At 61.2% G+C, this 25,052-nt stretch overlaps 2 protein-coding genes across 4 annotated transcripts in view; one reads left to right on the forward strand and one right to left on the reverse strand.

Annotated features, from left to right (window-relative positions):
* Positions 1-25,036, forward strand: part of CLCN2 (chloride voltage-gated channel 2) — a 38,472-nt gene extending 13,436 nt beyond the window's left edge. The window contains exons 2-19 of one of the 3 annotated variants that reach the window (XM_050964277.1): positions 1,283-1,439; positions 12,612-12,743; positions 13,496-13,624; positions 13,830-13,963; positions 15,240-15,317; positions 15,655-15,733; positions 16,495-16,543; positions 17,169-17,294; positions 18,240-18,324; positions 18,574-18,675; positions 19,435-19,590; positions 19,909-19,978; positions 20,722-20,832; positions 21,279-21,492; positions 21,899-22,032; positions 22,844-23,028; positions 23,518-23,623; positions 23,718-25,036. In XM_050964277.1, the coding sequence (XP_050820234.1) occupies positions 1,283-1,439; positions 12,612-12,743; positions 13,496-13,624; positions 13,830-13,963; positions 15,240-15,317; positions 15,655-15,733; positions 16,495-16,543; positions 17,169-17,294; positions 18,240-18,324; positions 18,574-18,675; positions 19,435-19,590; positions 19,909-19,978; positions 20,722-20,832; positions 21,279-21,492; positions 21,899-22,032; positions 22,844-23,028; positions 23,518-23,623; positions 23,718-24,028 (2,358 nt within the window). In that variant the 3' untranslated portion in view covers positions 24,029-25,036. Of the gene's footprint in view, positions 1-1,282; positions 1,440-12,611; positions 12,744-13,495; positions 13,625-13,829; positions 13,964-15,239; positions 15,318-15,654; positions 15,734-16,494; positions 16,544-17,168; positions 17,295-18,239; positions 18,325-18,573; positions 18,676-19,021; positions 19,107-19,434; positions 19,591-19,908; positions 19,979-20,721; positions 20,833-21,278; positions 21,493-21,898; positions 22,033-22,843; positions 23,029-23,517; positions 23,624-23,717 lie in introns of all 3 variants that reach the window. The other 2 variants (XM_050964276.1, XM_050964278.1) reach the window with 2 other exon arrangements.
* The window catches only part of FAM131A (family with sequence similarity 131 member A), a 59,007-nt gene continuing 58,846 nt past the window's right edge, over positions 24,892-25,052 (reverse strand). The window contains exon 6 of the mRNA XM_050963730.1: positions 24,892-24,902. Within this exon, the coding sequence (XP_050819687.1) occupies positions 24,892-24,902 (11 nt within the window). The remainder of the gene's footprint in view (positions 24,903-25,052) is intronic.

The raw sequence follows: 25,052 nt of genomic DNA on the forward strand, positions 1-25,052 counted from the left end.
CCCTTGTTTGGAATCTGCCACCCCTCTGATCTGGAGCTGGTGGGGTGGGGAACACGCCCCCTGCCACCACACTGATGTCAGGCTGCCTCCGGCGGGTCTCTGGACGGGCGGTGCCGTGTGCTGGTGCCAGCCCACCCCAGCTGGGCGCTGGGGCCCGTTTCCTGCGCTGGTGCTGGGAGACGCATTGCACTGGGGGAACAATTGCTATTGATTGTGAAGCTTCCTTATCTGCCTGGCATTGTTCTGTCCAGGCCAGGAGCCCAGCGCCGTCCCCTGCCTCTGTCTGCATGTGTATTCCCCTCTCTGCTGTGGGAAAGGGGAGGCTGAGACCAGGACTGGATCCAGCCAATGGAGAGCTCTATTTGCTCCCGTTGCTTCTTGCCCTGCTTTCCTGGCAGCGTTTCCCAATGGGAGGAACACAGGGTTGGGGGTCGGTACTCCTGGGTTCGAGACTCCCAGCTCCCCTACAGACTCTGATTCTGAGCCAGTTGCTCCCCAGCCTCAGTTTCCCCATCCATGCGGGGGTGAGGTAGCTGTGTCCACGCAGCGCTGGGAGCCTGAAGGGCCCCATACAGACACCCGGCCTTGCTATCCTGTTGCTCCCCCTCCCTAGCTGCTGTCTTATCTCTTGGCCCCGTGCCTCGTGTGATTGGGGAAGGGCTGGGGCCAGAGGGCCCTGCTGCTGCGCAGGGTCGCCTGGGTCTGGGTCTGGGCCTGGGCTAGGCCTGCCTCGGGCAGGCTGGGACGTGTAGAGTGTCATTGCCCACTGGGCTGGCCTGTCCCTACATGAGCCTAGGGCTGTTCAGCATATGCTCAGCCTCCATAGCTGGGCTGTGAGCTCAGGGTGGTGTGGGGTAAAGGCACCACACAGGGGGGAGGGGAAGGAAACCCTGCAGGGGGGGGCCTGGGTGTTGAGAGATAAATGCAGCCCGGGGCTGGGCAGCAGGGCAGTCAGGGAGGTGGAGAGTCGGGGGCAGGTGTGCTGCCCCTCAGTCCCCAGCGTGTGGGGTGCTGGTGTGAGCGGCTGCAGTGGGGTTGGGCTGGGCCCCATGCTGAGCTCTGGGACATTCAGGGAAGGGCTAAGCCACTGGCTTCTCCCCCCAAGCTGCCAGCACCCCCAGCTTTGCCTGTGCTGGGGGGCAAGGGGCACCCCCCCCATCTCCCCCAGGCCCCTCTCCAGGGTCGCCGAGCACTGGTTGAGGTGGGGGACTACAGGGCAGATTATCCCTCGCCCGCCCTCCACGTCTGCCTGCCCGCACTGATGCCGCACTCTGTCTGCCAGATGTATGGCCACTACACTCAGGACCTGGGAGCCTTTGCCAAGAAGGAGGCGGCACGTGTCCGGCTGCAGCAGGAGCGCCGGAAAGCCCTCCTGAAGGAGCACACCCACGGGCCGGAGCTGCTGGAGTACGACCAGAGCCGCTGCGCCCGCTGCCGCAGTAAGGAGCCCGCAGGGGACAGACACACGGGTCGGGCTGCCCCATCGCATGTGGGTGGGGTGGGGACTCCTGTGAAACCCACAACCACATGCCTCCAGCCCAGTGAGATCACAGCCTCCCCAGCACCCTACAGCCTCCCACAGGGAGTCCTTGCTGCACAGGTGTGTGCGCTCAGGACTAGTGTACATACGACCACACCCTGGTGCATACCTGGGCCCTTGTGCACTCCCCTGTGCACACCTGGGCCCTCATGTATATCCCCTTACCCTGGTGCATGCCTGAGCCCTCATGCACACCCCGGTGCACACCCAGGCCCTTGTGCACACCCAAGCCCTAATGCACACCTCAGTACATACCCAGGCCCTTGCGCACACCCTGGTGCATGCCCAGGCCCTCATGCACTCCCCGGTGCATGCCTGGGCCCTCATATATACCCCCTTGCCCCAGTGTGTGCCCAGGTCCTCGTGCACACCCCTAGTGCATGCCCAGGCCCTTGTGCACACCCCAGTGCATTCCCTGGGCCCTCGTGCACACTCATTACTCCCCCTTGCACCTCCCTCTTTCATCTCCTCTCGTCCCATCTGGCCTGTGCTGTGCTGCTGGCTCAGTGGTTATGCTGGTCTCACAGCCCCCAGCTGGGCACTGTTGAGCTCACCAGTCCCCTTTCTTCTCTGTTTTCTCTCACTCCCTGGCTCTGGGTCTCCTTCCAAGTCTCCATCCCTGCCCATCCCGCAGACCGAATGCTGGGCCGTGCCTCCTGGAGGGAGAGCGGCCGGTGACCCGTAACAATAGGCTAAGCATGCATGACCTCACCGTGTGCAATGTGGGGATTTGGGCTGTGTCCTTGGCGCGCCCCCGGCCACTGGAGATAAAATGACTCACTCGTTGTCATTGGACACTCACAAATGAGGACAGTGACACCTGCCCATATGGCCACCCACAGAAACGTGGCCTTCCCAAAAATAACTAGCGGCCCCTCCCTGCCTGTGTCCATGCCAGGGGGGGACGATTCCCCCTCCTGGCCTGTGCCCACGCCAGGGACCCAGATCCCCTGTTCTGAGTGCACAATCCCTGTCCCCATGTGCGTTGGAGCAGGGGAGATGTGTGACTTGTTCTGGCTGTTTTGATTGCCTGCCTTTCCCTTTGTGACAGGAAGTCCTGGGACTCCTCACGCAGCCGGGTGAGCTGGGCTCATCTGCTGCACTCAGGGGGGGAGAACGCTGCCGGGGGGGGGTGGCGGGCGAGGTGGGCAGGCGTGTATTGAGTGCAGTGTGTACAGAGCCTATATGGGTCGGGGGCAGACCTGAATGCCCTATGGCTGGGGGGAGTGTGAACTGTGTGGGGCGAGGAGGGCATGGAAAGTAGGGATGTGGGCGTGTTCTGCAGGGGGGCTCTGTTCTGAGTGCCAGGGCTGGTGGGGGTCCTCCCCCGCACTCCACCCTCCATCCCAGCACTGGGACGGTCTGTTCCCTGGCTCCCCCAGGCATGGTTGTGGCACTGGGCACCGCTCACCCACCCTCTCGGAGGCCCTAAAATAGTTCCCTTGGCAACTGGCGCCACTCTGGCTCACTTTGTTCCTGAGGCACATTCCCTGTCAGAGCGAAGCCTGCTCCGATGGCCCCATGTGTCCCGGGCCTGGCTCGGCAGGCCCCTGTCTTGCTGGCTCCTCGCCCGGCCGCTTGGGCAGGGTAGTGCCGCTGGCTGGCTGTGGTGTCAGTGTTGTGACACGTGTTTTCCTGGCTCTGGGTCTGGGTCTCTCATGTGCTCGCTCCAGGCCTGACTCCATGGGCAGGGCTGGGGTTGTTGCCCTGGCACTGCTCATGGCAGAGAGCAGAGGAACTGTTCCCACCTACTAGAGACTGGGGGAAGAGCAGGCTGTCACGGAGTCCCCGGGCGATGCTCTGGAACTGCTCCCCACCAAGCCAGGCAGGACTCTGGGGAGCCTCCTCTCCCTTGGAGCAGACTGTCTGCAGGGCAAGAAGCTCACACGCTTCACCTTCCTGGGTCTGACCTTGGAGCATTCAGCATCATCTGCCCCTCCGGGCGTTTCCCACAGCGAGTCTGCCCCGGCGGGGTCCTGGGGAAGCCAGAGGGGCCTGCACCCCCACGTTGCAGTCAGACGTGACTCTCAGCCAGCCAGTAAAACAGAGGTTTATTAGATGACAGGAACATGGTCTAAAACAGAGCTTGTAGGTACAGAGAACAGGACCCCTCATCTGGGTCCATTCTGGGGCCCAGCAAGGCAGACACCCACATCTGCCCTCGCTCCTTGTCCCCGGCCAGCTCCAAACTGAAACTCCCTCCAGCCTCTCACTCAGCCTCCACCCGGCTCCTCCCCCAGCCTTTGTGTCCTTTGTCCACTTTCCCGGGCAGAGGTGTTACCTGGCCTCCAACCCCCCTCCTGGGTTCTCAGGTTACATGCTCAGCTATCCTCCCTTCCCCAATGCAACCAGTTCCAGCAAAACTCCCCTGCAACCTTCCCAGGTCAATACTCCCCACTCATTATTCAAAGAACACATCAAGAACATTCCCACTTCGTCACACAGGCCGCTCTAGCTGCTTTGGGGGTGCTGGGGGCTCTGTCTCAGCCCGTCAGCTGGCTCCTGGCCCCTGCTGAGTTAGGTGGGTCTGTTACGGTGCTGCCATGCTCAGATTCCCTATGGCCTCATGTCCCTGGCAAACTCATCTGATGCACTCAAGTGACATGAGCGATGCCGGGCAGGGGCCGAGCTTGGCAGCCCTGATTGAGCGCAGGGTGTACAGAGCCTATGGGGAGGGGACCTGAATGCCCCCATGGCTGGAGGGAGTGTGAGCTATGTGCCTGCTTGGGGCGAGAAGGACATGGAAAGTGGGAGTGTGGGGGTGTTCTGCAGGCAGACACTGCTCTGCGACACTCAAATGTAGTAAAAATCTTTTAAAAACCCTGAACTCAATACTAACGGGGGATTTCAACTATCCCCATATCGCCTGGGTACATGTCACCTCAGGACGGGATGCAGAGATAAACTTTCTTGACCCCATAAATGACGGTTTCTTGGAGCAGCTAGTCCTGGAACCGACCAGAGGAGAGGCAATTCTTGATTTAGTCCTAAGTGGAGCACAGGATCTGGTCCAAGAGGTGAATATAACTGAACCGCTTGGTAATTGTGACCATAACACAATAAAAATTAACATCCCTGGAGGGAGGAAAACAACAAAGCAGCCCACCATGGTAGCATTTAATTTCAGAAAGGGGAACTACACCAGAAGGTGGAGGTTAGTTAAACAGAAATTAAAAGGTACAATCTCAAATGTGAAATGCTTGTAAGCTGCAGAGAAACTTTTTAAAGACACCATAATAGAGGCTCAACTTAAATGTATCCCCCAAATTAAAACACACAGTAAGAGAACCAAAAAAAGAGCTGTCGTGGCTAAACAGCAAAGTAAGAGAAGCAGCGAGAGGCAAAAAGGCTTCCTTGAAAAAGTGGAAGTTAAATCCTAGTGAGGAAAAAAGGAGCATAAACTCAAACAAAGTGTAGAAGTATAATTAGGAAGGCCAAAAAAGAATTTGAAGAGCAACTAGCCAAAGAGTAAGTAACAGCAAACAATGTTTTAAGTACCTCAGAAGCAGGAAACCTGCTAAACAACCAGTGGGGCCACTGGCCGATCGAGGTGCTAAAGGAGCACTCAAGGATGATAAGGCCATTGTGGAAAAACTAAATGAATTCTTTCATCGGTCTTCACAGCAGAGGATGTGAGGGAGAGTCCTACCCCTGAGCCACTTTTTTAGGTGACAAATCTGAGGAACTGTCCCAGCTTGAGGTGTCATTAGAGGAGGTTTTGGAACAAACTGATACATTAAACAGTAATAAGTCACCAGGACCAGATGGGATTCACCCAGGAGTTCCAAAGGAACCCAAATGTGAAATTGCAGGACTACTAACTGTGGTATGTAACCTATCAATTAAATCAGCAGTGGTATAAAATTGCTGGAGGATAACTAATGTGATCCCAATTTTTTAAAAAGGATCAAGAGGCGATCCCGGCAATTACAAGCCGGTAAGCCTGACTTCAGTGCTGGGCAAACTAGTTGAAACTGTAATAGTAAGAATTATCAGACATATAGATTAACATGATTTGTTGGGGAAGAGTCAACATGGTATATGTAAAGGAAAATCATGCCTCACCAATCTGCTAGAATTCTTTGAGGGGGTCAATTAGCATGTGGACAAGGGGGATCCAGTGGATATAGTCTACTTAGATTTTCAGAAAGCCTTTGACAAGGTCCCTCACCAAAGGCTCTTAAGCAAAGGAAACAGTCATGGGATAAGAAGGAAGGTTCTCTCATGGATCAGTAACTAGTTGAAAGATAGGAAACTATTTACCTCTCTCCATTTTGGTCAGTTTTCAGAATGGAGAGCGGCAAATAGAGGTGTCCCCCAGGGGTCTGTACTGGGCCCAGTGCTGTTCAAAATATTCATAAATGATCTTGAAAAAGGGGTGAACAGTGAGGTAGCAAAATTTGAAGACAATACAAAATTACTCAAGATAGTTAAATTCAAAGCAGATTGCGAAGAGCTACAATTAGGGATCTCACAGAACTGAGGGACTGGGCAACAAAATGGCAGATGAAATTCAATGCTGATAAATGCAAAGTAATGCACATTGGAAAACAGAATCCCAACTGTACAAATAAAACGAGGGGGTCTAAGTTAGCTGTTACCACTCAAGAAAGAGCTCTTGGACTGATGGTGGATAGTTCCCTGAAAACATCCACTCAGTACGCAGCCGAATGTCAGGAACAGAATGTTAAGAAAGGGATAGACCACAAGACAGAAAATATCATATTGCCTCTCTATAAATCCATGGTACGCCCACATCTTGAATACTGCGTGCAGATGTGATCACCACACCTCACAAAGGAAAAGGAAGTATTTCTGCACACAATGCACAGTCAACCTGCGGAACCTGTTGCCAGAGGATGTTGTGAAGGCCAAGACTATAACAGGGCTCAGAAAAGAACTAGACAAGTTAATGGAGGATAGCCAGGATGGGCAGGGATGCAGCCCCATGGTCTGGGCGTCCCTAATTTCTATTTGGCAGAAGCTGAGAATGGGTGACAGGGGGATGGATCACTGTTCTGTTCATGCCCACTGGGGCACCTGGCACTGGCCACTGTCAGAAGACAGGACACTGGGCTAGATGGACCTTTGGTCTGACCAATATGGGTTTACTCTGCACACCCTGCCCCCCACATTTGAGTCTGGGCAATTGGTAATGGGAGACTCCAGCTGCTGAGAGACCAGGGTGATGGGCACATCAGGGCTAGCCCATAGGCAATGTCAGATACCCCCCTCACCTGTACAATCCTCAGCCCAGCAGTTCTGTGTCATGGCAGAACTCCTAGAGGGGGGCACGAGTGGACTCCCCTAAGCACCTGGGCCCCAGCTCAGGAGGGAAGGGCCCCGGATGCTGCTGTCTGTTTCAAGGCCCCAGTCATGAGACCTGGGTGCTGAAGTTGCCCCATGAGGCCATGCTGGGCAGCCCACAGGGGGCAATGCTCTGGGGGATGCTATGTCCAGTGGGCCCAGTGCATGCTGCTGACCTGGTCTCCTCCCAGCAATTGTCACAGGAGGCTGGGCAGTGTCCACTGCAGGGCTCTGTGGAGCAGGGAGAGCAGGGACCTGTGAAGCAGGTAGGGACTGGCTGCAGTGGCTGGGGTTGGCACGATGCCAGCTTGGCATACTCCAGGGGTTTCTATCCTGCAACAGGAGGAGACCCTGGCGGGCCAATCCCAAGCAGCTGATCACCAGTTTGCTGCGAGTGGAGCCAGTGGCTGGGTGCCACATGCTTCCAAGCCCAGTGAGCCTGGGTGGAGTCCAGCCCCTGGCTTCTAGCTCTGGGGCCTCAGGACACAACTCCCAGGCACAGACCTTTGTCTGACATCCTCTCCTAGGACAAGGAGCACCAGGGTCTGAACCCCCCCCCCCCCAGTTGATCTCCCGTGTTCCCTCAAAGCTCCACGGAGGCTCAGCAAAGGGATTTCCTAACCCAAGTCACATCGCTCCTCCAGGCAACCGCTGCCAGTCTGCTGCCAGGGCCCTGATGCAGTAACCAAGCTCGGGGTTCTCGTCACCGTCGCGCGGAGCATCGCTCCATGGGCAAACGTGAGGCTGGGAACTCCTCGGGCCTACGTCGGCACTGCCAAACCATCTGCCCCAATTATTGCTGGCGCCTTAGGCTGAGTCAGCGTGGGCTAGGCCGCGATGGGGGCAGTTCCTGCCTCTCGCCGAGCCTGCCCAGGGCCTTGTCTTCGCTAGGACTATAACCAAGCCCAGGACAGCTGGCCGCAAGGTGTGGTGTGGAAGGGTCCCAAGTGCAGCCCTCCAAGCCAGGCTGTTCTTGCTCAGGGACTGTGGTGCGCCTGGAGGTGATGAGCAGGTAGTGGTGTGAGGAGAGGTTGTCTCCTCTGCAGGGGGGAGCTCAGGCGACCAGAGGCTCCAGGGCAAACAGGAACCATGGGAGGCAGCGGGAGTATCTGTGCCTCGCGGATCTGTTGATGCCCACAAGGAGAGGGCAGCAGAGAGGTTCATAAGGATGCCCGGGGTCTGGGATCTACATATTAGTTTGGCACAGTGTCCCCAGGCTCTGAGCTGCTGGGATGGGTGGGGCACGAGCCAGCTGCTCTGCAGCTGGGCGCCAGGGCTGGGGGAGCCAGTACGGCTCAGATCTCGGACCCCTCACTGCAGGCCACACTCTTACAGGCTGGGGTGGGGGCGGGGAGAGGGGGAGGGCATTGCTGGACTCCTCAGCCAGGTCTGATCTCTCTCTCTCACGCACACACACACACATGTATGTCTCTCAACTCGGGTGCCAATTGTCTGGCATAAGCCCAGTGCTGACTCCCTGGAGCGATCCAGTAGCCACTAGAGGGCGGACGAGGCTGAGGACCTGGCCCCAGACCCAGCGCTTTGCAAGCCAGGAGCACGGGGGGCTGGCAGGATCTCTGGGGGAGGCCAGGCCCTGGGTTGGCAGGCTGAGCCGAGCAGCTGCCCCAGGTACAGGTGTGGGGTGGAGAAGCCTCCGTCTCAGGCTGGCTGCTGGGGCCAGCTGCGGCTGCCAAGCAGAGATGCTGCTAAGCACTGCAGCTCCAGGCTGTGGAGCTGCTGTGAGGGCACCTTGCTGTGGGCACAGCAGCATTGGCACCAGCCCCTGCTTTGCTCAGACATCTGCCAGGAGTCCAGCTGGCTCATTGCCAAGGAGCCACCAGCCATCGGGGATAAACGGGTGCCCCATCCTTTGGGTCAGCAGACTGCCTGCTCAGCCTTGGGGCTGGCCCCTCGCTGGCTGGTCTCTAGAGGGCACAGATGCCTGGCTGGGCAGGGAGCTGGTGCTTAGCTGTGACTGAGTCTTGCCACCCTTCTGCCCCACTCAGAGCCTTGGGAGCCATCTCTCAGGCCTGGCACATGCCTCACCCTCTCCCCCGCAGCAATGCCCCCTCCTCTGCCCTGCTCTCCCCCAGCAGGGGGTGCCACGAGGCGTCTCGCCATCGCAAGCCGCTGAGGGCTTTCTGTGCTGCGAGCAAGGCCGCGTCTGCCTCATTTCCCCACACACCCCGCTCCCCGGAGACCTCACAGGCACTTAGCCAGTGGTTAGCAGCGCCATGCTCTGGGCCGTGTGGGCCAGGGCTGGGAAGAAGAAACACAGCCGGTGGGGACCTCGCTCCCAGCCCGTCTCCCCGCACCCAGCCTCAGAGGCATCACTGGCTATGGGGCAGCCTGGCACTAGGGGGCACTGCACTGCTGCCCTATGGCACCCTGCCTGTCGCTATGCTCCCAGCCTGGCACTAGGGGGCACTGCACTGCTGCCCTATGGCACCCTGCCCAGCGCTATGCTCCCAGCCTGGCACTAGGGGATGTTGCATTGCTGCCCCATAACACCCTGCCCAGCGCTATGCTCCCAGCCTGGCACTAGGGGGCGCTGCGCTGCTGCCCTATGGCACCCTGCCCATTCCTATACACGCAGCCTGGCACTAGGGGGCACTGCGCTGCTACCCTATGGCAACCTGCCCATCCCTATGCATACAGCCTGGCACTAGGGGGCACTGCCCTGCTGCCCTATGGCACCCTGTTTGTCGCTATGCTCCCAGCCTGGCACTAGGGGGCGCTGTGCTGCTGCCCTATGGCACCCTGCCCATCCCTATGCACGCAGCCTGGCACTAGTGGGCGCTGCACTGCTGGCTTATAGCACCCTGTCCGTCGCTATGCTCCCAGCCTGGCACTAGGGGGTGCTGCGCTGCTGCCCTATGGCACCCTGCCCAGCACTATGCATGCAGCCTGGCACTAGAGGGCACTGCGCTGCTGCCCTGTGGCACCCTGCCCATACCTATGCACGCAGCCTGGCACTAGGGGGCGCTGCACTGCTGGCTTATGGCACCCTGTCTGTTGCTATGCACAAAGCCTGGTACTAGGGGGTGCTGTGCTGCTGCCCTATGGCACCCTGCCCATCCCTATGCACCCAGCCTTGCACTAGGGGACGCTGCTGCCCTATGGCACCCTGCTCAGCGCTATGCTCCCAGCCTTGCACTAGGGGGCGCTGCTGCCCTATGGCACCCTGCCCAACGCTATGCTCCCAGCCTGGTACTAGGGGGCGCTGCACTGCTTTAGATGCTGCCCAGCCTGCTCCTGCCCCCACACCCCAGCTTGGTGTTGAAGGGCCCTGCAGTTCTCGCTGTCCCCCAGCGTGGCCTTTGAGGGAGCTCTGCTGTGGCAGGTCCCTGAATGATGTAAATGCCAATGTCCAGGATTGTCTGGCTTGTGAGACAAGTGGATTGTGGGTCTCCATCTGCAGCCGTCTCTGCTGGACTGTCTGCAGCTCTGCTCCCATAATGAATTGGCACCAGGGGCGTCTTTGTTCAGCGCTGGGAGAGCGGAATGCAGCAGAGTCGGGACTGAGGGGCACCGGCAGAGCTGGGGGGGAGCACAGGTCTGGGATAGCAGGAGGATGTGGGTCGGTGTTGAGGGGCACTGGCAGAGCTGTGGGGGGGAGCACAGGTCTGGGATAGCAGGAGGATGTGGGTCGGTGTTGAGGGGCACTGGCAGAGCTGTGGGGGGGAGCACAGGTCTGGGATAGCAGGGGGCTGGGGGTCGGCATTGAGGGGCACCGGCAGAGCTGTGGGGGGAGCCCAGGTCTGGGGTAGCAGGGGGCTGCAGGTTGGGACTGAGGGGCACCAGCAGAGCTATGGGGGGAAGCCCAGAGCTGGGATAGCAGCAGGAGATGTGGGTTGGAGTTGAGGGGCACCAGCAGAGCTGGGGGGGGAGCCCAGGTCTGGGATAGCAGGGGGCTGCGGGTCGGGACTGAGGGGCACCGGCAGAGCTGTGGCGGAGAGCCCAGGACTGGGATCGCAGGGGGCTGCGGGTCGGGACTGAGGGGCACTGGCAGAGCTGTGGGGGGAGCCCAGAGCTGAGATAGTGGCAGGGGATGTGGGTGAGGACTGAGGGGCACCAGCAGAGCTGTGGGTGGGGAGCCCAGGGCTGGGATAGCAGAAGGATGTGGGTCGGGGTTGAGAGGTACCGGCAGAGCTGTGGGGGGAGCCCAGGGCTGAGATAGCGGCAGGGGATGAGGGTCGGGACTGAGGGGCACCGGCAGAGCTGTGGGCAGGGGGAGCCCAGGCTGGGATAGCAGTGGGTGCTGTGGGTTGGGACCAATGTTCCCTTAATTTTTGTACATCCATGTGTGGAATGAATTTTGTTATGTGCACCAATATGGAGGTGATGTGTGGTGGCGGTGGGGCTGAGGGGTTCGGAGTGTGGGAGGGGGCTCAGGGCTGGAGCAGAGGGTTGGGGTGTGTGGGGGTGAGGGCTCTGGCTGGGGGTGTGGCTCTGGGGGTGGGGTCAGGGATGAGGGGTTTAGGGTGCAGGCTGCCCTGGGGCCACAGCAGGGAGAGAGGATTGCCCCCAGCCCTCTCTTGTTGCAGCAGCCTGGGACCAGGGGAGAGGCGCCTCTCCCTGCCTGCGCAGCTCTTGATGGCCTGCTACACAGCCACGCAGCTTAGAGGGAACTTAGGTCTGTACTGAGGGATATTGACAGAGCTGTGGTTGAGGAGCCCAGGGCTGGGATAACAGGGGGCTGTGAGTCAGGACTGAGGGGCACTGGCAGAGCTGTGGGGTGGTAGGACCATTTGCCCAGCGCCTCCCAGCTCTGTGCCCATGCTTTCCTGACTGAGGGGCACTCTGGGCTGGGGCATTGTCAGTGGTGGGTGAGTGGGCCCCAGGTGACCAGCCTGCTGAGTGCTCCTCTCTGCCCCAGGGATGGGCCCTTCACTGTCTCTCTCCCCAGCTGGGGGAGTGGGGCTGGGTTGCTCCGCCCAGCACTGCTGAGGTCTGGGCGAGAGCAGATGAGTTAACACAAGCTGCCTGTTGGCTCGCTGCCCTGGTGCCAGTCCTGCCTGTGCCCCCTGAGCTCAGGGCACCCTGGGGGGCACAGCCCCACCCCCACTGGGCTCCCCTGTGCCTTTCCTAGTCGCTGACACATGCAAAGGCAGCTGAGGTCCCCAGGGAACGTTAGGCTGGCTTCTCCCTCCCCTGGGTCCTTCAGGCTCAGCACCCTCCTGGGGCCCGTCTCTGCTCCCCCCGGCCAGCCCTGCACAAGAGTATCCCTCCTCCTGGAGCTTGTCCCTGTACTTGGTTGCTTCGACTTCTCTCCTCCAAGCCCCATCTCTCCCCGTGCAGCACAGGCTGGAGCCTGGCCTGGGAGGTCTCTGTGGCCAGTGCAGGAGCCAGGGCAAGTAGCCAGAGTGGGCACAGGCTGGCTCTGCCCATTCCCTGTGCCCGGTCCTGAGGAGCTGGCACAGAGCTCAGTGCAGAGGCCCAGGCTGCTCTAACTCCTGAGAGTCTGCCGGGGCCGTGTCCAAGCCCACCTGGGAGCCTGGTGCTCCCCCAGCCCCAAATCTCCCCTCTCTCCTGCCCCCGGGGCCCCAGTGGCCCATTGCTGGAGAGCTTGGATCGCTGCAAAGAGACTCGGGGTGGGGGTGGGGGAGCAGGATTGTCCGTCCATCCGTCTGAACCGTGCCCATCTCCGCAGCAGTGCGGGAGACAGCTTAGGGGGGTGGGTTAATCTTGCCTCCAGGATGCCCTGGGCTGGGCATGGAGGATGGGCCCTTCCCCCCGCTCAGCTCCCGCGCTCTCCCCGCAGTCTGCACCGTGCGATGCCAGAAGTTCCTCATCTCCAAGGTGGGCGAGGACTGGATCTTCCTCATCCTGCTGGGGCTGGTCATGGCGCTGGTGAGCTGGGCCATGGACTTCACCATAGCCACCTGCCTGCAAGGTGAGGGGGGCCGAGGCCACTCGCCTCTGTGCCCACAGCCTGAGCCAGGCCGCTGGTCTGCTTGGCACCCTGAGGGCACAGCCAGGATTGCCCAGGGCCCAGGTTGGGGGCTGGGTACCCTTTCAGCCAGAGGGATGGGCCCAGGAAGGGGGCTGGGTAGGTGTCAGCCTGGGGACTGGGCCCGGAGGGTGGAGGGGGCTGGGTACCCTGTCAGCCAGGGGGATGGGCCCAGGAAGGGGGCTGGGTAGGAGTCAGCCTGGGGGCTGGGCCCGGGGGGTGGAGGGGGCTGGGTACCCTTTCAGCCAGAGGGATGGGCCCAGGAAGGGGTCTGGGTAGGTGTCAGCCTGGGAGCTGGGGTGGGGGGGTGGGTACCCTGTCAGCCAGGGGGATGGGCCCAGAAAGGGGGCTGGGTAGGTGTCAGCCTGGGGGCTGGGCCCGGGGGGTGGGGGGACTGGGTACCCTGTCAGCCAGGGGGATGGGCCCAGGAAGGGGGCTGGGTAGATTTCAACCAGGGGGCTGGGCCTGGGCGGGGGAGAGGGGCTTGGTAGGTGTCAGCCAGGGTGATGAGTCCAAGATGTGGCCAGGCAGGTATGGGCTCCAGGCAGTGGAAGTGTTTGGCCCCTTTGGATGGGGCTATGTCATCCTGAATGGGGCCCTGTCTGTGCCCTCCCTCCCCTGGGCAGGGGGGCAGGGCAGCTAGTGACCCCGATCCCAGCGAGCCCCCTCAGTGACCCCTCCCCATCTCTCCACAGCCCAGAAGTGGATGTACGGGGGCTTGGACACCAACATCTTCCTGCAGTACATGGCCTGGGTCACCTACCCTGTGGTGCTCATCACCTTCTCAGCTGGCTTCACTCAGATCCTGGCCCCGCAGGCTGTGGGTAGGAGCTAGCCCCTGCCCCTTGGGATCCCCCGGCCCACTCTGCAGGGCCACGCTGGGGGAAATCACCCCTTCTGTGCCCAACTTTCTGGCCTGGGGGTGGAGGACTAGACCTGGATCGCCCCTCCCCCCCAAAGGGCCGTGAGGGAGGAGGGAGTGGGGGCTACAACCCCTCTCTCTGGGTGCTCACCCATCCCCTTCCCCAGGCTCAGGCATCCCCGAGATGAAGACCATTCTACGAGGTGTGGTGCTGAAGGAGTATCTCACCCTCAAAACCTTTGTGGCCAAGGTCATCGGCCTGACCTGTGCGCTGGGCAGCGGGATGCCCCTGGGCAAGGAGGTAAGAGGGGCAGGGAAGCTACTGGGCCATGTCGGGAGGGGACACAAGCTGGGTGCTGGGTGCCAGGTGCAGTGTGACGATGCGGTTCTGGCAGGACCCAACTGAGAGTGCCAATTCAGGACCAATTGCTTAAACAGGGCAGTTACAGCCCTAGGCTGGGGTTTTTCCACCCCTAAGGCAAACCAAACCAGCCAGACAGAGAAGACCACTGGCTAACCACAAGTCACACAAGCAATTCCCTTAGACACTCCAGTCTCCCAGTATCACCACCAGTGCCACTCGTCCTGGGGATGAATGGTTATGAAAACTAACACCCCAATAAAAGAAAAAGGTTCTCTTGATCCCAAAGAATCAAGCCCCAGACCCAGGTCAATATACACATCAGATCTTACCCACAAATCACACTGTTGCCAATCCTTTAGAATCTAAAATGTAAAGGTTTATTCATAAAAGGAAAAAGATAGAAATGAGAGCTAGAATTGGTTAAATGGAATCAGTTACATACAGTAATGGCAAAGTTCTTAGTTCAGGCTTGTAGCAGTGATGGAATAAAAGGCAGGTTTAAAATCAAGTCTCTGGAGAATATCCAGAGCTGGGATGGGTCATTCAGTCCTTTGTTCAGCACGTCAGTTTGTAGCAAAGTCCCTCCAGAGGTAAGAAGCAGGATTGAAGACAAGATGGAGATGAGGCATCAGCTTTTTATAGTTTTTTTTCCAGGTAGAACCTCTTGTTCTTACTGTGGAAAATTACAGCAACATGGAGTCTGGAGTCACATGGGCAGGTCCCTGCATACTTTGCTGAGTTACAATGTGTATTTGCCTTCTCTCAATGGGTCAATTGTGTAGCTGATGGTTCTTAATGGGCCATCAAGCAAGCTAGGCAGAGCTGACACCAACTTGTCTGGGGTGTCACCCAGCAGCAGAGCCTAAATTTGAAATACAGACAGGATAGAGCCAATATTCATAACTTCAAATACAAAATGACGTGCATACAGACAGCATAATCATAACCAGCAAACCATAACCTGGGACACCTTATATGACCCCTTTTACATAAGATTTGCTGCCACTACAGGACCTTGGTTGCAACCATGTTCTATATGGTCCCAGAGGCGTGTACCAGGTGTGGTGGGCAGATGGCCCTGCCGGGGAGGGGGGGGGGGCATGTGCCAGCTGAGGTGGGCGGTTGGCCCTGCCAGTGAGTGAGTTTTCCCACAAAGCTCCCTGCTTTGAGGCCGCGTGCCTGTAGTAACCGGTTCCTGGCACTCTTCCCACAGGGGCCCTTTGTCCACATTGCCAGCATGTGCGCTGCCCTGCTCAGCAAATTCCTCTCCCTCTTTGGAGGCATCTACGAGGTGAGAGGCTGACGCTGAGCGGCCTGCGGGTGCTGACTGAACGGGTACCGGGGGCAGGTCCAGGCTGGGAATGCAAGTGTATGTGAGAGCGGGGGGCTCTCAGGTCCACAGAGGGATCCCCTGCCTTTGGGGCAGGAGGTTTGTCCTCTCTGACCCTGGCACAGGGTGTCTCTGGCTGTGACTGGGCAGGACGGGGAGGGTGTCTCCGGCCCTGGCAGGGGAGAGGGTGAGCCCCACGGGGGGTGTCTCCGGCCGTGGCTGCCTGGGGCGTGTCCCCACCAGGAGCTCCCCCCCGGGTGCCGCCCACCATCGTCTCCTGCTCTCTCTTGCCTTGCAGAATGAGTCCCGCAATATCGAGATGCTGGCGGCTGCCTGTGCCGTGGGCGTCGGCTGCTGCTTTGCTGCCCCCATTGGAGGTAGGGTCTGCCATGTGGGCTGTGGGGCTGGACCCCGCCCAGCTCTCCCCGCCCCGCCTGATCTCACAGCTCCCCATGGCTCTGCACAAACTGAGCCCTCCAGCAGGGCAGCGTGGGAGTTGTGCCTGGCCAGGGGGTCCCATCCCCCACACAGGCCTTCGCACCTCGCGTCCCCCAAGACGCTGATCTGGTAGGAACAGCCACCTTGGGCTGGCCATCAAACTGGCCAGGAGCGAGGCCTGGGACAGGCCACAGCCTCTGCCCCCCCAAGTCACTGGTATCCCCACTTGGCACCTCCTGTGCGACGGGGGGCTGGACACAGGTGGGTGCTATGGGGGATGCAGGACAGATGAACACAGGGTTTGGGGCCCAGCCTCCGGCTTTCCTCTCTCCTCACAGCTGTGGCCGGATTAGCCCCCAATCCTCCCCCCGACTCTGCCCTCGTGTTGCCTCTCGCTTTCCCCTCCAATTGCAGCGAAGCTGCTCCCCCACTGCCCTGCCCATGCCCCAGGCACACAGCCCCCAGGGCACCATCCCAGTCTGTACGGGCCTCCTGGGACGGAGCCCAGCAGCACCTGGAACCCCCCCACCTCAATGCTGCAGGTACCCTGGGCTCCAGAGACACTCACAGGCCTCCCGGGTACCTGGAGGGGTCCCCAAGGCCCTGTGCCCATGGCGGGGGTGGCAGAGGCCGCTGCATGGGGGGCACTCCCCCCAGAAGATGTAACATATCCTCCTTTCCCCTCCACTCTGCGCTCCAGGGAGGCCCAGCTCCGGCCCCACGGCTCCCTCGCAGCTTTGCGCTCCTAGGTTGGTGATGTGTCTAACTCTTTGCTTGTTCCTCCATTCTGGGCAGTGTCCCCATCCGTCCATCCATCTGTGTATGCTTGTCCCTCCTGCTCGCCCAAGCCAGGCTGTCAGTGCCCTGCCCCCCAAGATGGGCTGGCCCCTGCTTACGCCCCGGCACTGCCCACTCACTCGCACAACTCCTCTGCACCACCAGGCAGGACCTGCTCACTGTTGGGGATGGCTTCCCAACTGGCTGGAGAGGGGGCCCCTTGGCTCTGGCAGAGGGTGGCTTGGGGCCGCCTCCCAGCTGGCATCCTCACCTCAGGGCCAGCTAGCTGCAAATTCTCCTGTGCCCATACGGGACTAACTGCACGCACCCAAGGTGCCCACCTAACCACAGGAGCTGCCCATACGGTTACAATCTGGTCCCAAGTGGCCTTGGCACACGAATGTAACGCCTGGAGAAGAGGAGGTGCCCCAGGTGGTGTGTTTGGGTCTAGAGCCCCCTTGGCCGGCCCCTGTGTGCCCTGTGCGTGGGCAGGCAGGGAGACACATCTCAGGGCTGCAGGCTGTCTGGAGCGGAGCCCCCGGTGTGCCAAGGGGCCATGGTGGCACTGCTTCTTCCTCTCCCCTCTGCCCCTCCCAGGCGTCCTCTTCAGCATCGAGGTCACGTCCACCTTCTTTGCCGTCCGCAATTATTGGCGTGGCTTCTTCGCTGCCACCTTCAGTGCCTTCATCTTCCGCGTGCTCGCCGTGTGGAACAAGGACGAAGGTACAGCCCGCCCAGCCCCCCAGGGAACCGGCCCCTCTGGCCTGCACCAGCTACTGCCCTGCTGGCAGGAGCCCAGTGATGAGGGAGCCAGGGGTGGGGATTGAGGGGCACTGGCAGAGCTGGGGGGTGGGGGGAGCCGGGGGTTGGGATTAAGGGGCACTGGCAGAGCTGGGGGTTTATGGAGGGAGCCCAGGACTGGGGAAGCTGGAGGTTGGGATTGAGGGGCACTGGAGAAGCTGGGGGGTAGGGGGCCAGGAGTTGGGATTGAGGGACACTGGCAGAGCTGGGGTGTGGGGGGAGCCCAGGGCTGGGGGAGCTGGAGGTTGGGATTGAGGGGCACTGGAGAAGCTGGGGGGTAGGGGGCCAGGAGTTGGGATTGAGGGACACTGGCAGAGCTGGGGGTGTATGGGGGGAGCCCAGGGCTGGGGGAGCTGGAGATTGGGATTGAGGGGCACTGGAGAAGCTGGGGGGTAGGGGACCAGGAGTTGGGATTGAGGGACACTGGCAGAGCTGGGGGTGTATGGGGGGAGCCCAGGGCTGGGGGAGCTGGAGGTTGGGATTGAGGGGCACTGGCAGAGCTGGGGTGTGGGGGGAGCCCAGGGCTGGGGGAGCTGGAGGTTGGGATTGAGGGGCACTGGAGAAGCTGGGGGGTAGGGGGCCAGGAGTTGGGATTGAGGGGCACTGGCAGAGCTGGAGGGTGAGTGGAGCCGGGGCTTGGGATTGAGGGGCACTGGCAGCGCTAGGGGGGGAGCAGAGTCTATGGGGGTTTCCAGCCAGGCCCAGCTTGATGGCATGGGCCCAAGGGGCCGCAGTGCTCTGAGTGGGGAGTGTTTGCTATGGGCAAGAGCAACTGCCCAGTATTGGAGCAGGGCATCCGGGTGCTAGGCATCCCTGGAGGACCCCTGGGTGACACGCCCCCCCCCATCGTGTCTCATCCCCCCCCAGAGACCATCACGGCTCTGTTCAAAACCCGCTTCCGGCTGGACTTCCCCTTCGACCTGCAGGAACTGCCTGCCTTTGCTGTCATCGGGTGAGTCCAGTGCCCTGTCACTCCAGCCCCACTCGGGGGGGACATTGCTGTGGGGGCGGGGGGGGTATCAGATTTCCTGTGTGGGACAGGGAAGGATATATGAGGGGTCTCTCCCCTCTTTCCAGGCCCCCTATGCTGTGGGGGGGGAGGCATCCTCAGTGTCTCTGTACCGCCCCTGCCCCCTCCCCTGACAGGACCACCCCAGCAGTAGCTGCCTGCTGGTGGCTCACTCGGCCGCCCCCTCCCCAGGATTGCCAGCGGCTTCGGAGGGGCACTCTTCGTCTACCTCAACCGCAAGATTGTCCAGTTCATGCGCAAGCAGAAGACCATCAACCGCTTCCTGATGAAGAAGTAAGTGGTGCCTGCTGGCTCCCTCCCCTGAGACTTGGGGCTCGTTGATCCCAAAGCAGGGGGCGCTAAGTACAGCACCCCCAGAACCAGGCCTGGCTGGAGACCAGGTGGAGGGAGAACCGGCGATGAGGTAGGGGAGAACCCGGACTGGGGGGAGTTGGGGTTGGGGAGCAGAGGACTGAGCTGGGTGGGGCGCTGCATGCTGGCTGGGCTCTTTGGTTCCCTGTGAATCGCTGCTGGCATGGGAGCTGCTGGGCACAGGGTGGTGCTGGTCCTTCCACGAGGGCTGGGGGCAGTTGTGGTGGGGGAAGTGGGATCACTTGCTGTGTATGTTGCTCCCACGCAGGCGCCTGCTTTTCCCCGCGCTGGTCACTCTGCTCATCTCCACGCTCACCTTCCCGCCTGGCTTTGGACAGTTCATGGCCGGCCAGGTAACCTGCTTCCCTCCCCTAGCTTGGCAGCCCTGCCCAGTGGGCATCACTAGCATTCGTTTGGAGAACATGCCGCTCTGTGCTTGCCCCAGCTGTGACTTGAACCTGGCACCCTGGCATCTGGAGCTGAAGCTCCAGTAGTGTCGGCCCTCATGTCTCCCAGATCTCCAGCACCCAGAGGGCAAGATGCTGGGATGAGATGGAATGGGATGGGGAGGGCACCCAGTGCCCACGGGGTCCCTGACAGGGAGCACCCTAGGGAGGGTGGAGATGTGGGGTGGAGATACTGCCCCGGGTTCACCCTGCCTGCCGCGGTCCTTCTCCCCAGCTCAGCCAGAAGGACACCCTGGTGACCCTGTTTGACAACCGCACCTGGGCCAAGCAGGGCCTGGCTGAGGAGTTCGAGTACGTTGGCATCTCTGAGGCCTGGAAGCACCCACATGCCAATGTCTTCGTCACTCTGGTGGTTTTCATCCTCATGAAGGTGGGTCCCGCCCCAGGGCTGGGGCTGCCCAGATCGCGCCCCCTCCCCTTCCCCGCACCAGGGCTGGGGTGTGGGAGGGGCCCTGCCTGACTGGGTGTGGTCTGATTGGGTGTGAGAGGGGCCCTGACTGACTTGCTATGGTCTGGCTGGGGTGTGGGCAGGGCACTGGCTGGAAGGCTGTGGTCTGGCTGGAGTGTGGGGAGGACCTGGCTGGGTGAGTGTGGTCTGGTGGGCATGGCCCTGGCTGGCTGTGGTCTGGCTAGGTGTTGGGAGGATCTGGCTGGCCGGATGACCCCTGACTCATGTCTCTGCCCCTAGTTCTGGATGTCAGCCCTTGCCACCACCATCCCAGTGCCCTGTGGAACCTTCATGCCCGTCTTTGTCATTGGTGAGTGCCGGCCCCGGAGGCACTCCTGGCTCGCCCTGAGCCCAGCTCCCAAAGGGGCAGCGCCTCTGCGAGCTACTGACCAGCCCCTCCAGGCAGAGGGGACAGAGCAGGTTTGCCCACAGTCCCCTTGTGCTGGCCATTGTCCTCCAGCAACAGTGGCAGCTCCCTGGTGTGGCTGGTGCCCTGTGAGTGTGATGGGGTCCTGATGCCGGGGGAGTGCCAGGCCTGCTCAGGGCTTTGGGAAGGAGTTTCGGTACCTCTCAGCCCTGGTACGAGTCGTGGCTCAGCATTCAGTAGCGCTGGGTGGCACAGCATCCCTCCCCCTGCCCAGAACAGGCCATCCCCTGCCCCTCAGGGAGCATGCCGGCAGCACCATCCTCGCACCAGAGCCCCATCCACCCAGGAAGGGAAGGAAGGGGCAGAGAACAGCCATAGGGGATACAGACCCTAGCATCACCTTGTGCCACCTCTCATGGTGCTGCTCTGGCTCCCACTGCTCCAGCAGCGCAGAGGGGCTGGGACGTCCACTTAGCTGGCTCCCTGGGGCACAGCAGCTGGCAGCCCTTGGCAGGGCCCTGCTGTCCACCTCAGGGCTGGCGGGGCAGTGACTGCCCCCTGAGCAGCCGCATCGCCACAGGGATGGGCACTGTGCCGCAAGCAGCAGGATACAACTGGTTTTCTCCCCTCCCTGAACCTGCCTGGGCTGCCCCCAGACCAGCTTTGACCCCTGTCTCCTTGGGCAGGGGCGGCCTTCGGGCGGCTGGTAGGGGAGAGCATGGCAGCCTGGTTCCCAGATGGCATCCATGCTGACAGCAACACCTACCGCATCGTGCCGGGGGGCTACGCCGTGGTAGGTAAGCGCCATGTTTCCACATCCGGGGAGAGGCCACCACAGGCTCCAGCCAGTCCGACCGCCCAAACAACCTACTCGTGGTGCAGGTGCATCTCCCTCCTGCCAACCCCTGGAGTGGGCCAGGCTGTTCAGAGGAGCCCAAATCTGTACGGCCACAGAGACATGTCTAGGCTCCTCCCCGGAGGGGGTGTCCCCAGAGTGACAGGGCCAGGGAGCTGTAGCGACTGGTGGCTGGTACAGACGGGTTGGCAGAGCAGCTTGAGGGCTCTCTGGGGGTGTGCTGGGGGGCTGTGCCATGAGGTTCCCATACTGGTCCCCCTCCCTGGGGCTGTTAGGGAGAGGCTGGGGCTCATTGGGGGGCATCACTGTGGTGCAGCTCCATGGGGTCTGCCTCGGGGCCATGCCAGCCCTGCTGAGACTCACTGTGGTGCTTTCTGCCACGCACAGGAGCGGCCGCGCTCTCCGGCGCTGTCACCCACACAGTCTCCACCGCCGTGATCGTCTTCGAGTTGACGGGCCAGATCTCCCACATACTGCCCGTGATGATCGCTGTCATCCTGGCCAACGCCGTGGCCCAGAGCCTGCAACCCTCGCTCTACGACAGCATCATCCGCATCAAGAAGCTGCCATACCTGCCTGAGCTGGGCTGGGGACACCAGGAGTAAGTGCCCACCTGGGCTCCCTTCCCCGGGGGGAGCCGGAGCCTCTGCAGGAAGCCCCTCTGAAGGCCAAAGCTCTCGGGAGCTCATGGGACCCAGTCCAGGACCTCGGTGCAGTGCTTAGAGGCACTAGTGATAGGCACTAGAGCCATGCAGCAGCCTCTGTGGTTCCCAGGCCTGGGTGGCTGCAGGGACCATGCCCCAGCCTGTTCACATCCAGGGATCCACCCAGAAATGGACCCCATGGCAGTGGTGGCGGCTAGATGAGCCATTCACCTGCCCCCAAGGGACTGGGGGAGCGTAGCCTCGACAGGAGCAAAGGGGCCAAGGGGGACCCGCGCAGCAGGGCCGGGTGCTCGGCAGCAGCCCTCCGGCGTCTTGCTCAGGGCCGTGCCTTGCCCTCCGCAGGAAGTACAACGTGCGGGTGGAGGACATCATGGTGCGGGACGTGCGTTACGTCACCTTGAACTCCAAGTACCGCGACCTGCAGGAGGTGCTGTACAGCACCCAGCTGAAGAGCCTGGCGCTGGTGGAGTCAGCTGGTGAGACGTGGGGGCTGCACAGGGAGCAGGCAGTGCCGCGGGGGTAGGGGTGGGGGTCCAGAGCTGCTTGTGCCCTGGCCAGCCTAGGCTGTGCCCAGCTCACTCCGGACTGTGCCACCCATGTGTGCCAAGGCCTCCTGGGCAGAGCAGGCTGCCCACAGAGTGGCCGTCGGGAGCCCATCCCCACCCACACTCCTAGGCTTCCCCAGCAGACTCTCGGGTCAGCAGTGCTCTGGCACTGGGCCCGTCTCTCTGGCCCCTCCCCTGCGGCTATTATCCCTGGGTTGCAGTAGGGGAAACTGAGGCCCAGAGAGGGGAAGGAAGTAGCCCAAGTTCAGCCGGCAAGCCTGGGGCAGAGCCAGGAATAGGACCCAGGAGTCCTGCTGTCTCCCAACCTCAAGCTCAGAGCCCTGGGCCCCCCATGTCCTCACACTGTAGCTCCTGCTTCCCAAGCAGGCTCTGTCCCATAGGGCAGCTGCTCTTAGAGAGACCCAACCCAGGGATGGGGGAGCCCGGTGCCTCCAGCCTGGGTGGGGGCAGGGTTTTTCATTTTCAGCTGCTGCTCCCTGGGCAGGTGGGCAGACAGGCCTGGGAACCAGGACCCCTGCAGGGCCCTGTCCCATCCTGCCCCTCCACCCTCAGAGCCCTGCCAATGGGCTGGTAGCCTGAGCCCTCCTGCAAGGGCTGCTTTCCTGAGAGCTCAGGTTTGGGTCTGCCCCCTGGGGTCTGGGGAGGGGGTGGGAAACGCCACTCACACCTGTGACCCCCCAAGCTGAAGGGGTGACGGCCCCTCGGGGCTGGTCTCCTGCAGAGTCCATGATCCTGCTGGGCTCCATCGAGCGGGCCCAGGTGGCGGCGCTGCTGAGCGGCCAGTTGGGCTACCAGCGCCGCCTGCAGTACATGCAGGAGAGGGCACAGGTCGGGAGGACGAGCATCGCCGAGAAGCCCCAGGACGAGGCCGACCACAAGGCCTCCGACACGGGAGTGCGGTTCCAGGTGAGACGCAGGGGGCAGCACGGGGGCCCCGCACCCCACTGCCGGGACTGGGCTGGCTATGGGATGCCATGAGCCCGCTGCACCCCACTGCACCCCACTGCTACGCAAGGAGACGCTGGCTGGAAACCCGAAAGCACCCAGTGCTCCCAGGCCCTTGAGGGGCTTCTGTCAGGGAATGCCCCCTTCCTCACCCCCATCCGCTCAGGTCTGGGCTGAGCTCACATCCTCCGGGCCTGGACGGTGCAACTTGGGTCCTGCCTGCCCACCCTCCTTCCAGCTTGGGCTGCTTCCCCCTGGAACTGGGCTGGGCTGGATGGGATATGGATGCCCCAGGCCCATGGTTCCCCATCCCACCTGGCTGGTGATGGGACATTCTGCCCCCACCCCACCCCCGTACTGAGCTGGGGGTGGGATGCCCTGGACTCGCCTCACCCCCACCCTACCAGGCTCAGGGGCTGATTCAAGCCCCCTGTACGTGTTGCCCCCCAGATAGGCACAGAGGAATCGTCATCGGCCCCGCCACACGGAGAGTCCCGCAAGCCCCTGAAGCCGGCGCTCAAGCGAGGTCCCAGCAGCTTGGTGGAGAGCCCCACAGGTGAGCCCCCTGCCCCTGTGGGCCCCATAGTGCCGGCCAGGCACCCGGCTCACTGCTCTTCGCTCTGACGGTTTCGCTGCTTGTCTCCCCCCAGCTGGGAGCCCAGATCACTCAGGCATTTCCCTCAAGAGCCTCTTCTGCACCAACACCGCCCCGGAGCCCGCTGAGGTGAGTGCCCCTCTGCCCCCCATGCTGAGGGCATTCCCCGCCGCCATGGCACCTTGGCCCCTGCTCTGTGCCCAGCCCCCACCCGAGGTCCTGGGGCAGTGGAGCCCGGCCAGGATGCTGTGGTTTCCCGTAATGCCTCTGTCTTCTCTCCTGTTTTTCTCGTGGCTAAAAAGGCTGAGAATTCAGCACCACCCGAAAAGCGCAAGTCGAAGCGCGTCCGCATTTCCATCGCAGTAAGTGTGTGCCACGCCTCGGCCAATCACAGACCAGGCGCCACCCTCCCCCATACTGTGCTGAGGGCACCCCACAGCTCAACCCATCTGCAGCCTCCCTTGGGATTTCCATCTGCAGAGCTCTTCCCGGCACTCGTTAATTCATCACCAATCCGTGCCAGGGCCAGCTGTGAGGTCACCGCCCCTGCTTACAGGTGGGGAAACCGAGGCGCAAACATGGGGAGGGACCAGTCAGCGGCTGAACCAGGGATAGAACCCAGGAGTCCTGTCTCCTAGCACACGAATGATGATCAGGGTGGCCCAAGGAGCAGAAGCATCTCCGTGTTGCAGAGACTGGTCCCAGCCGCTGCCTGTCCTGCCCCCATACAGCCTGTCTGCCACTTGCAGAGGAAGGACAAGGGAGCAGAATTCCTATGCCCATCCCCACTCCAGTCCTGAAGCCACCTCGAGCTCTGGGGACTTTCAGCACAGTATGGTCCCTGATCTGACCCGTCCCCCCATTTCAACCTATCCCAGCTGATCTGTTGGGAGCCTGATAACGCTCCTTCCAACCGACCAATCCAGCAACGATCTACTCGTACCAGCAAATCGGAAATCAATACCTCTCGATCTGATCTGATTCCCCTCTCCCAGCTGATCCAATGGGAGCCTTTTAACGCTCCTTCCAACCGACCAATCCAGCAACGATCCACTCATACCAGCCAATCGGAAATCAGTGCATCCTTGATCATTGTGCCTTCTCCTGCTGATCTACCTCCCCTCCCCGCAACGAGATCACCTGATTCGTGCCTGTGGGTGCTCCCATCGCGGCGGGGCAGTGGAGCCGGTGCCTTTCTGGCCTGGGACCAGCCAGACTGCAGAGACGGTTCAGGGAGCCCCTGAGGGACAGAGGAGCATGGCTGAGGGCAGGCCAGGCTGTGAGCAGCGAGGGGCAAAGGGCCGTGTGATGTGTTCCTAGAGCCAGGCGCCCCCAACTACCTGCAGCCCCTTGTGAGGGGCACAGTGCCTCAGAGTGAAGGATCAGCTTT

The sequence above is a fragment of the Gopherus flavomarginatus genome, chromosome 8 (genome assembly GCF_025201925.1).
Source record: "Gopherus flavomarginatus isolate rGopFla2 chromosome 8, rGopFla2.mat.asm, whole genome shotgun sequence".
NCBI lineage: Eukaryota > Metazoa > Chordata > Testudines > Testudinidae > Gopherus > Gopherus flavomarginatus.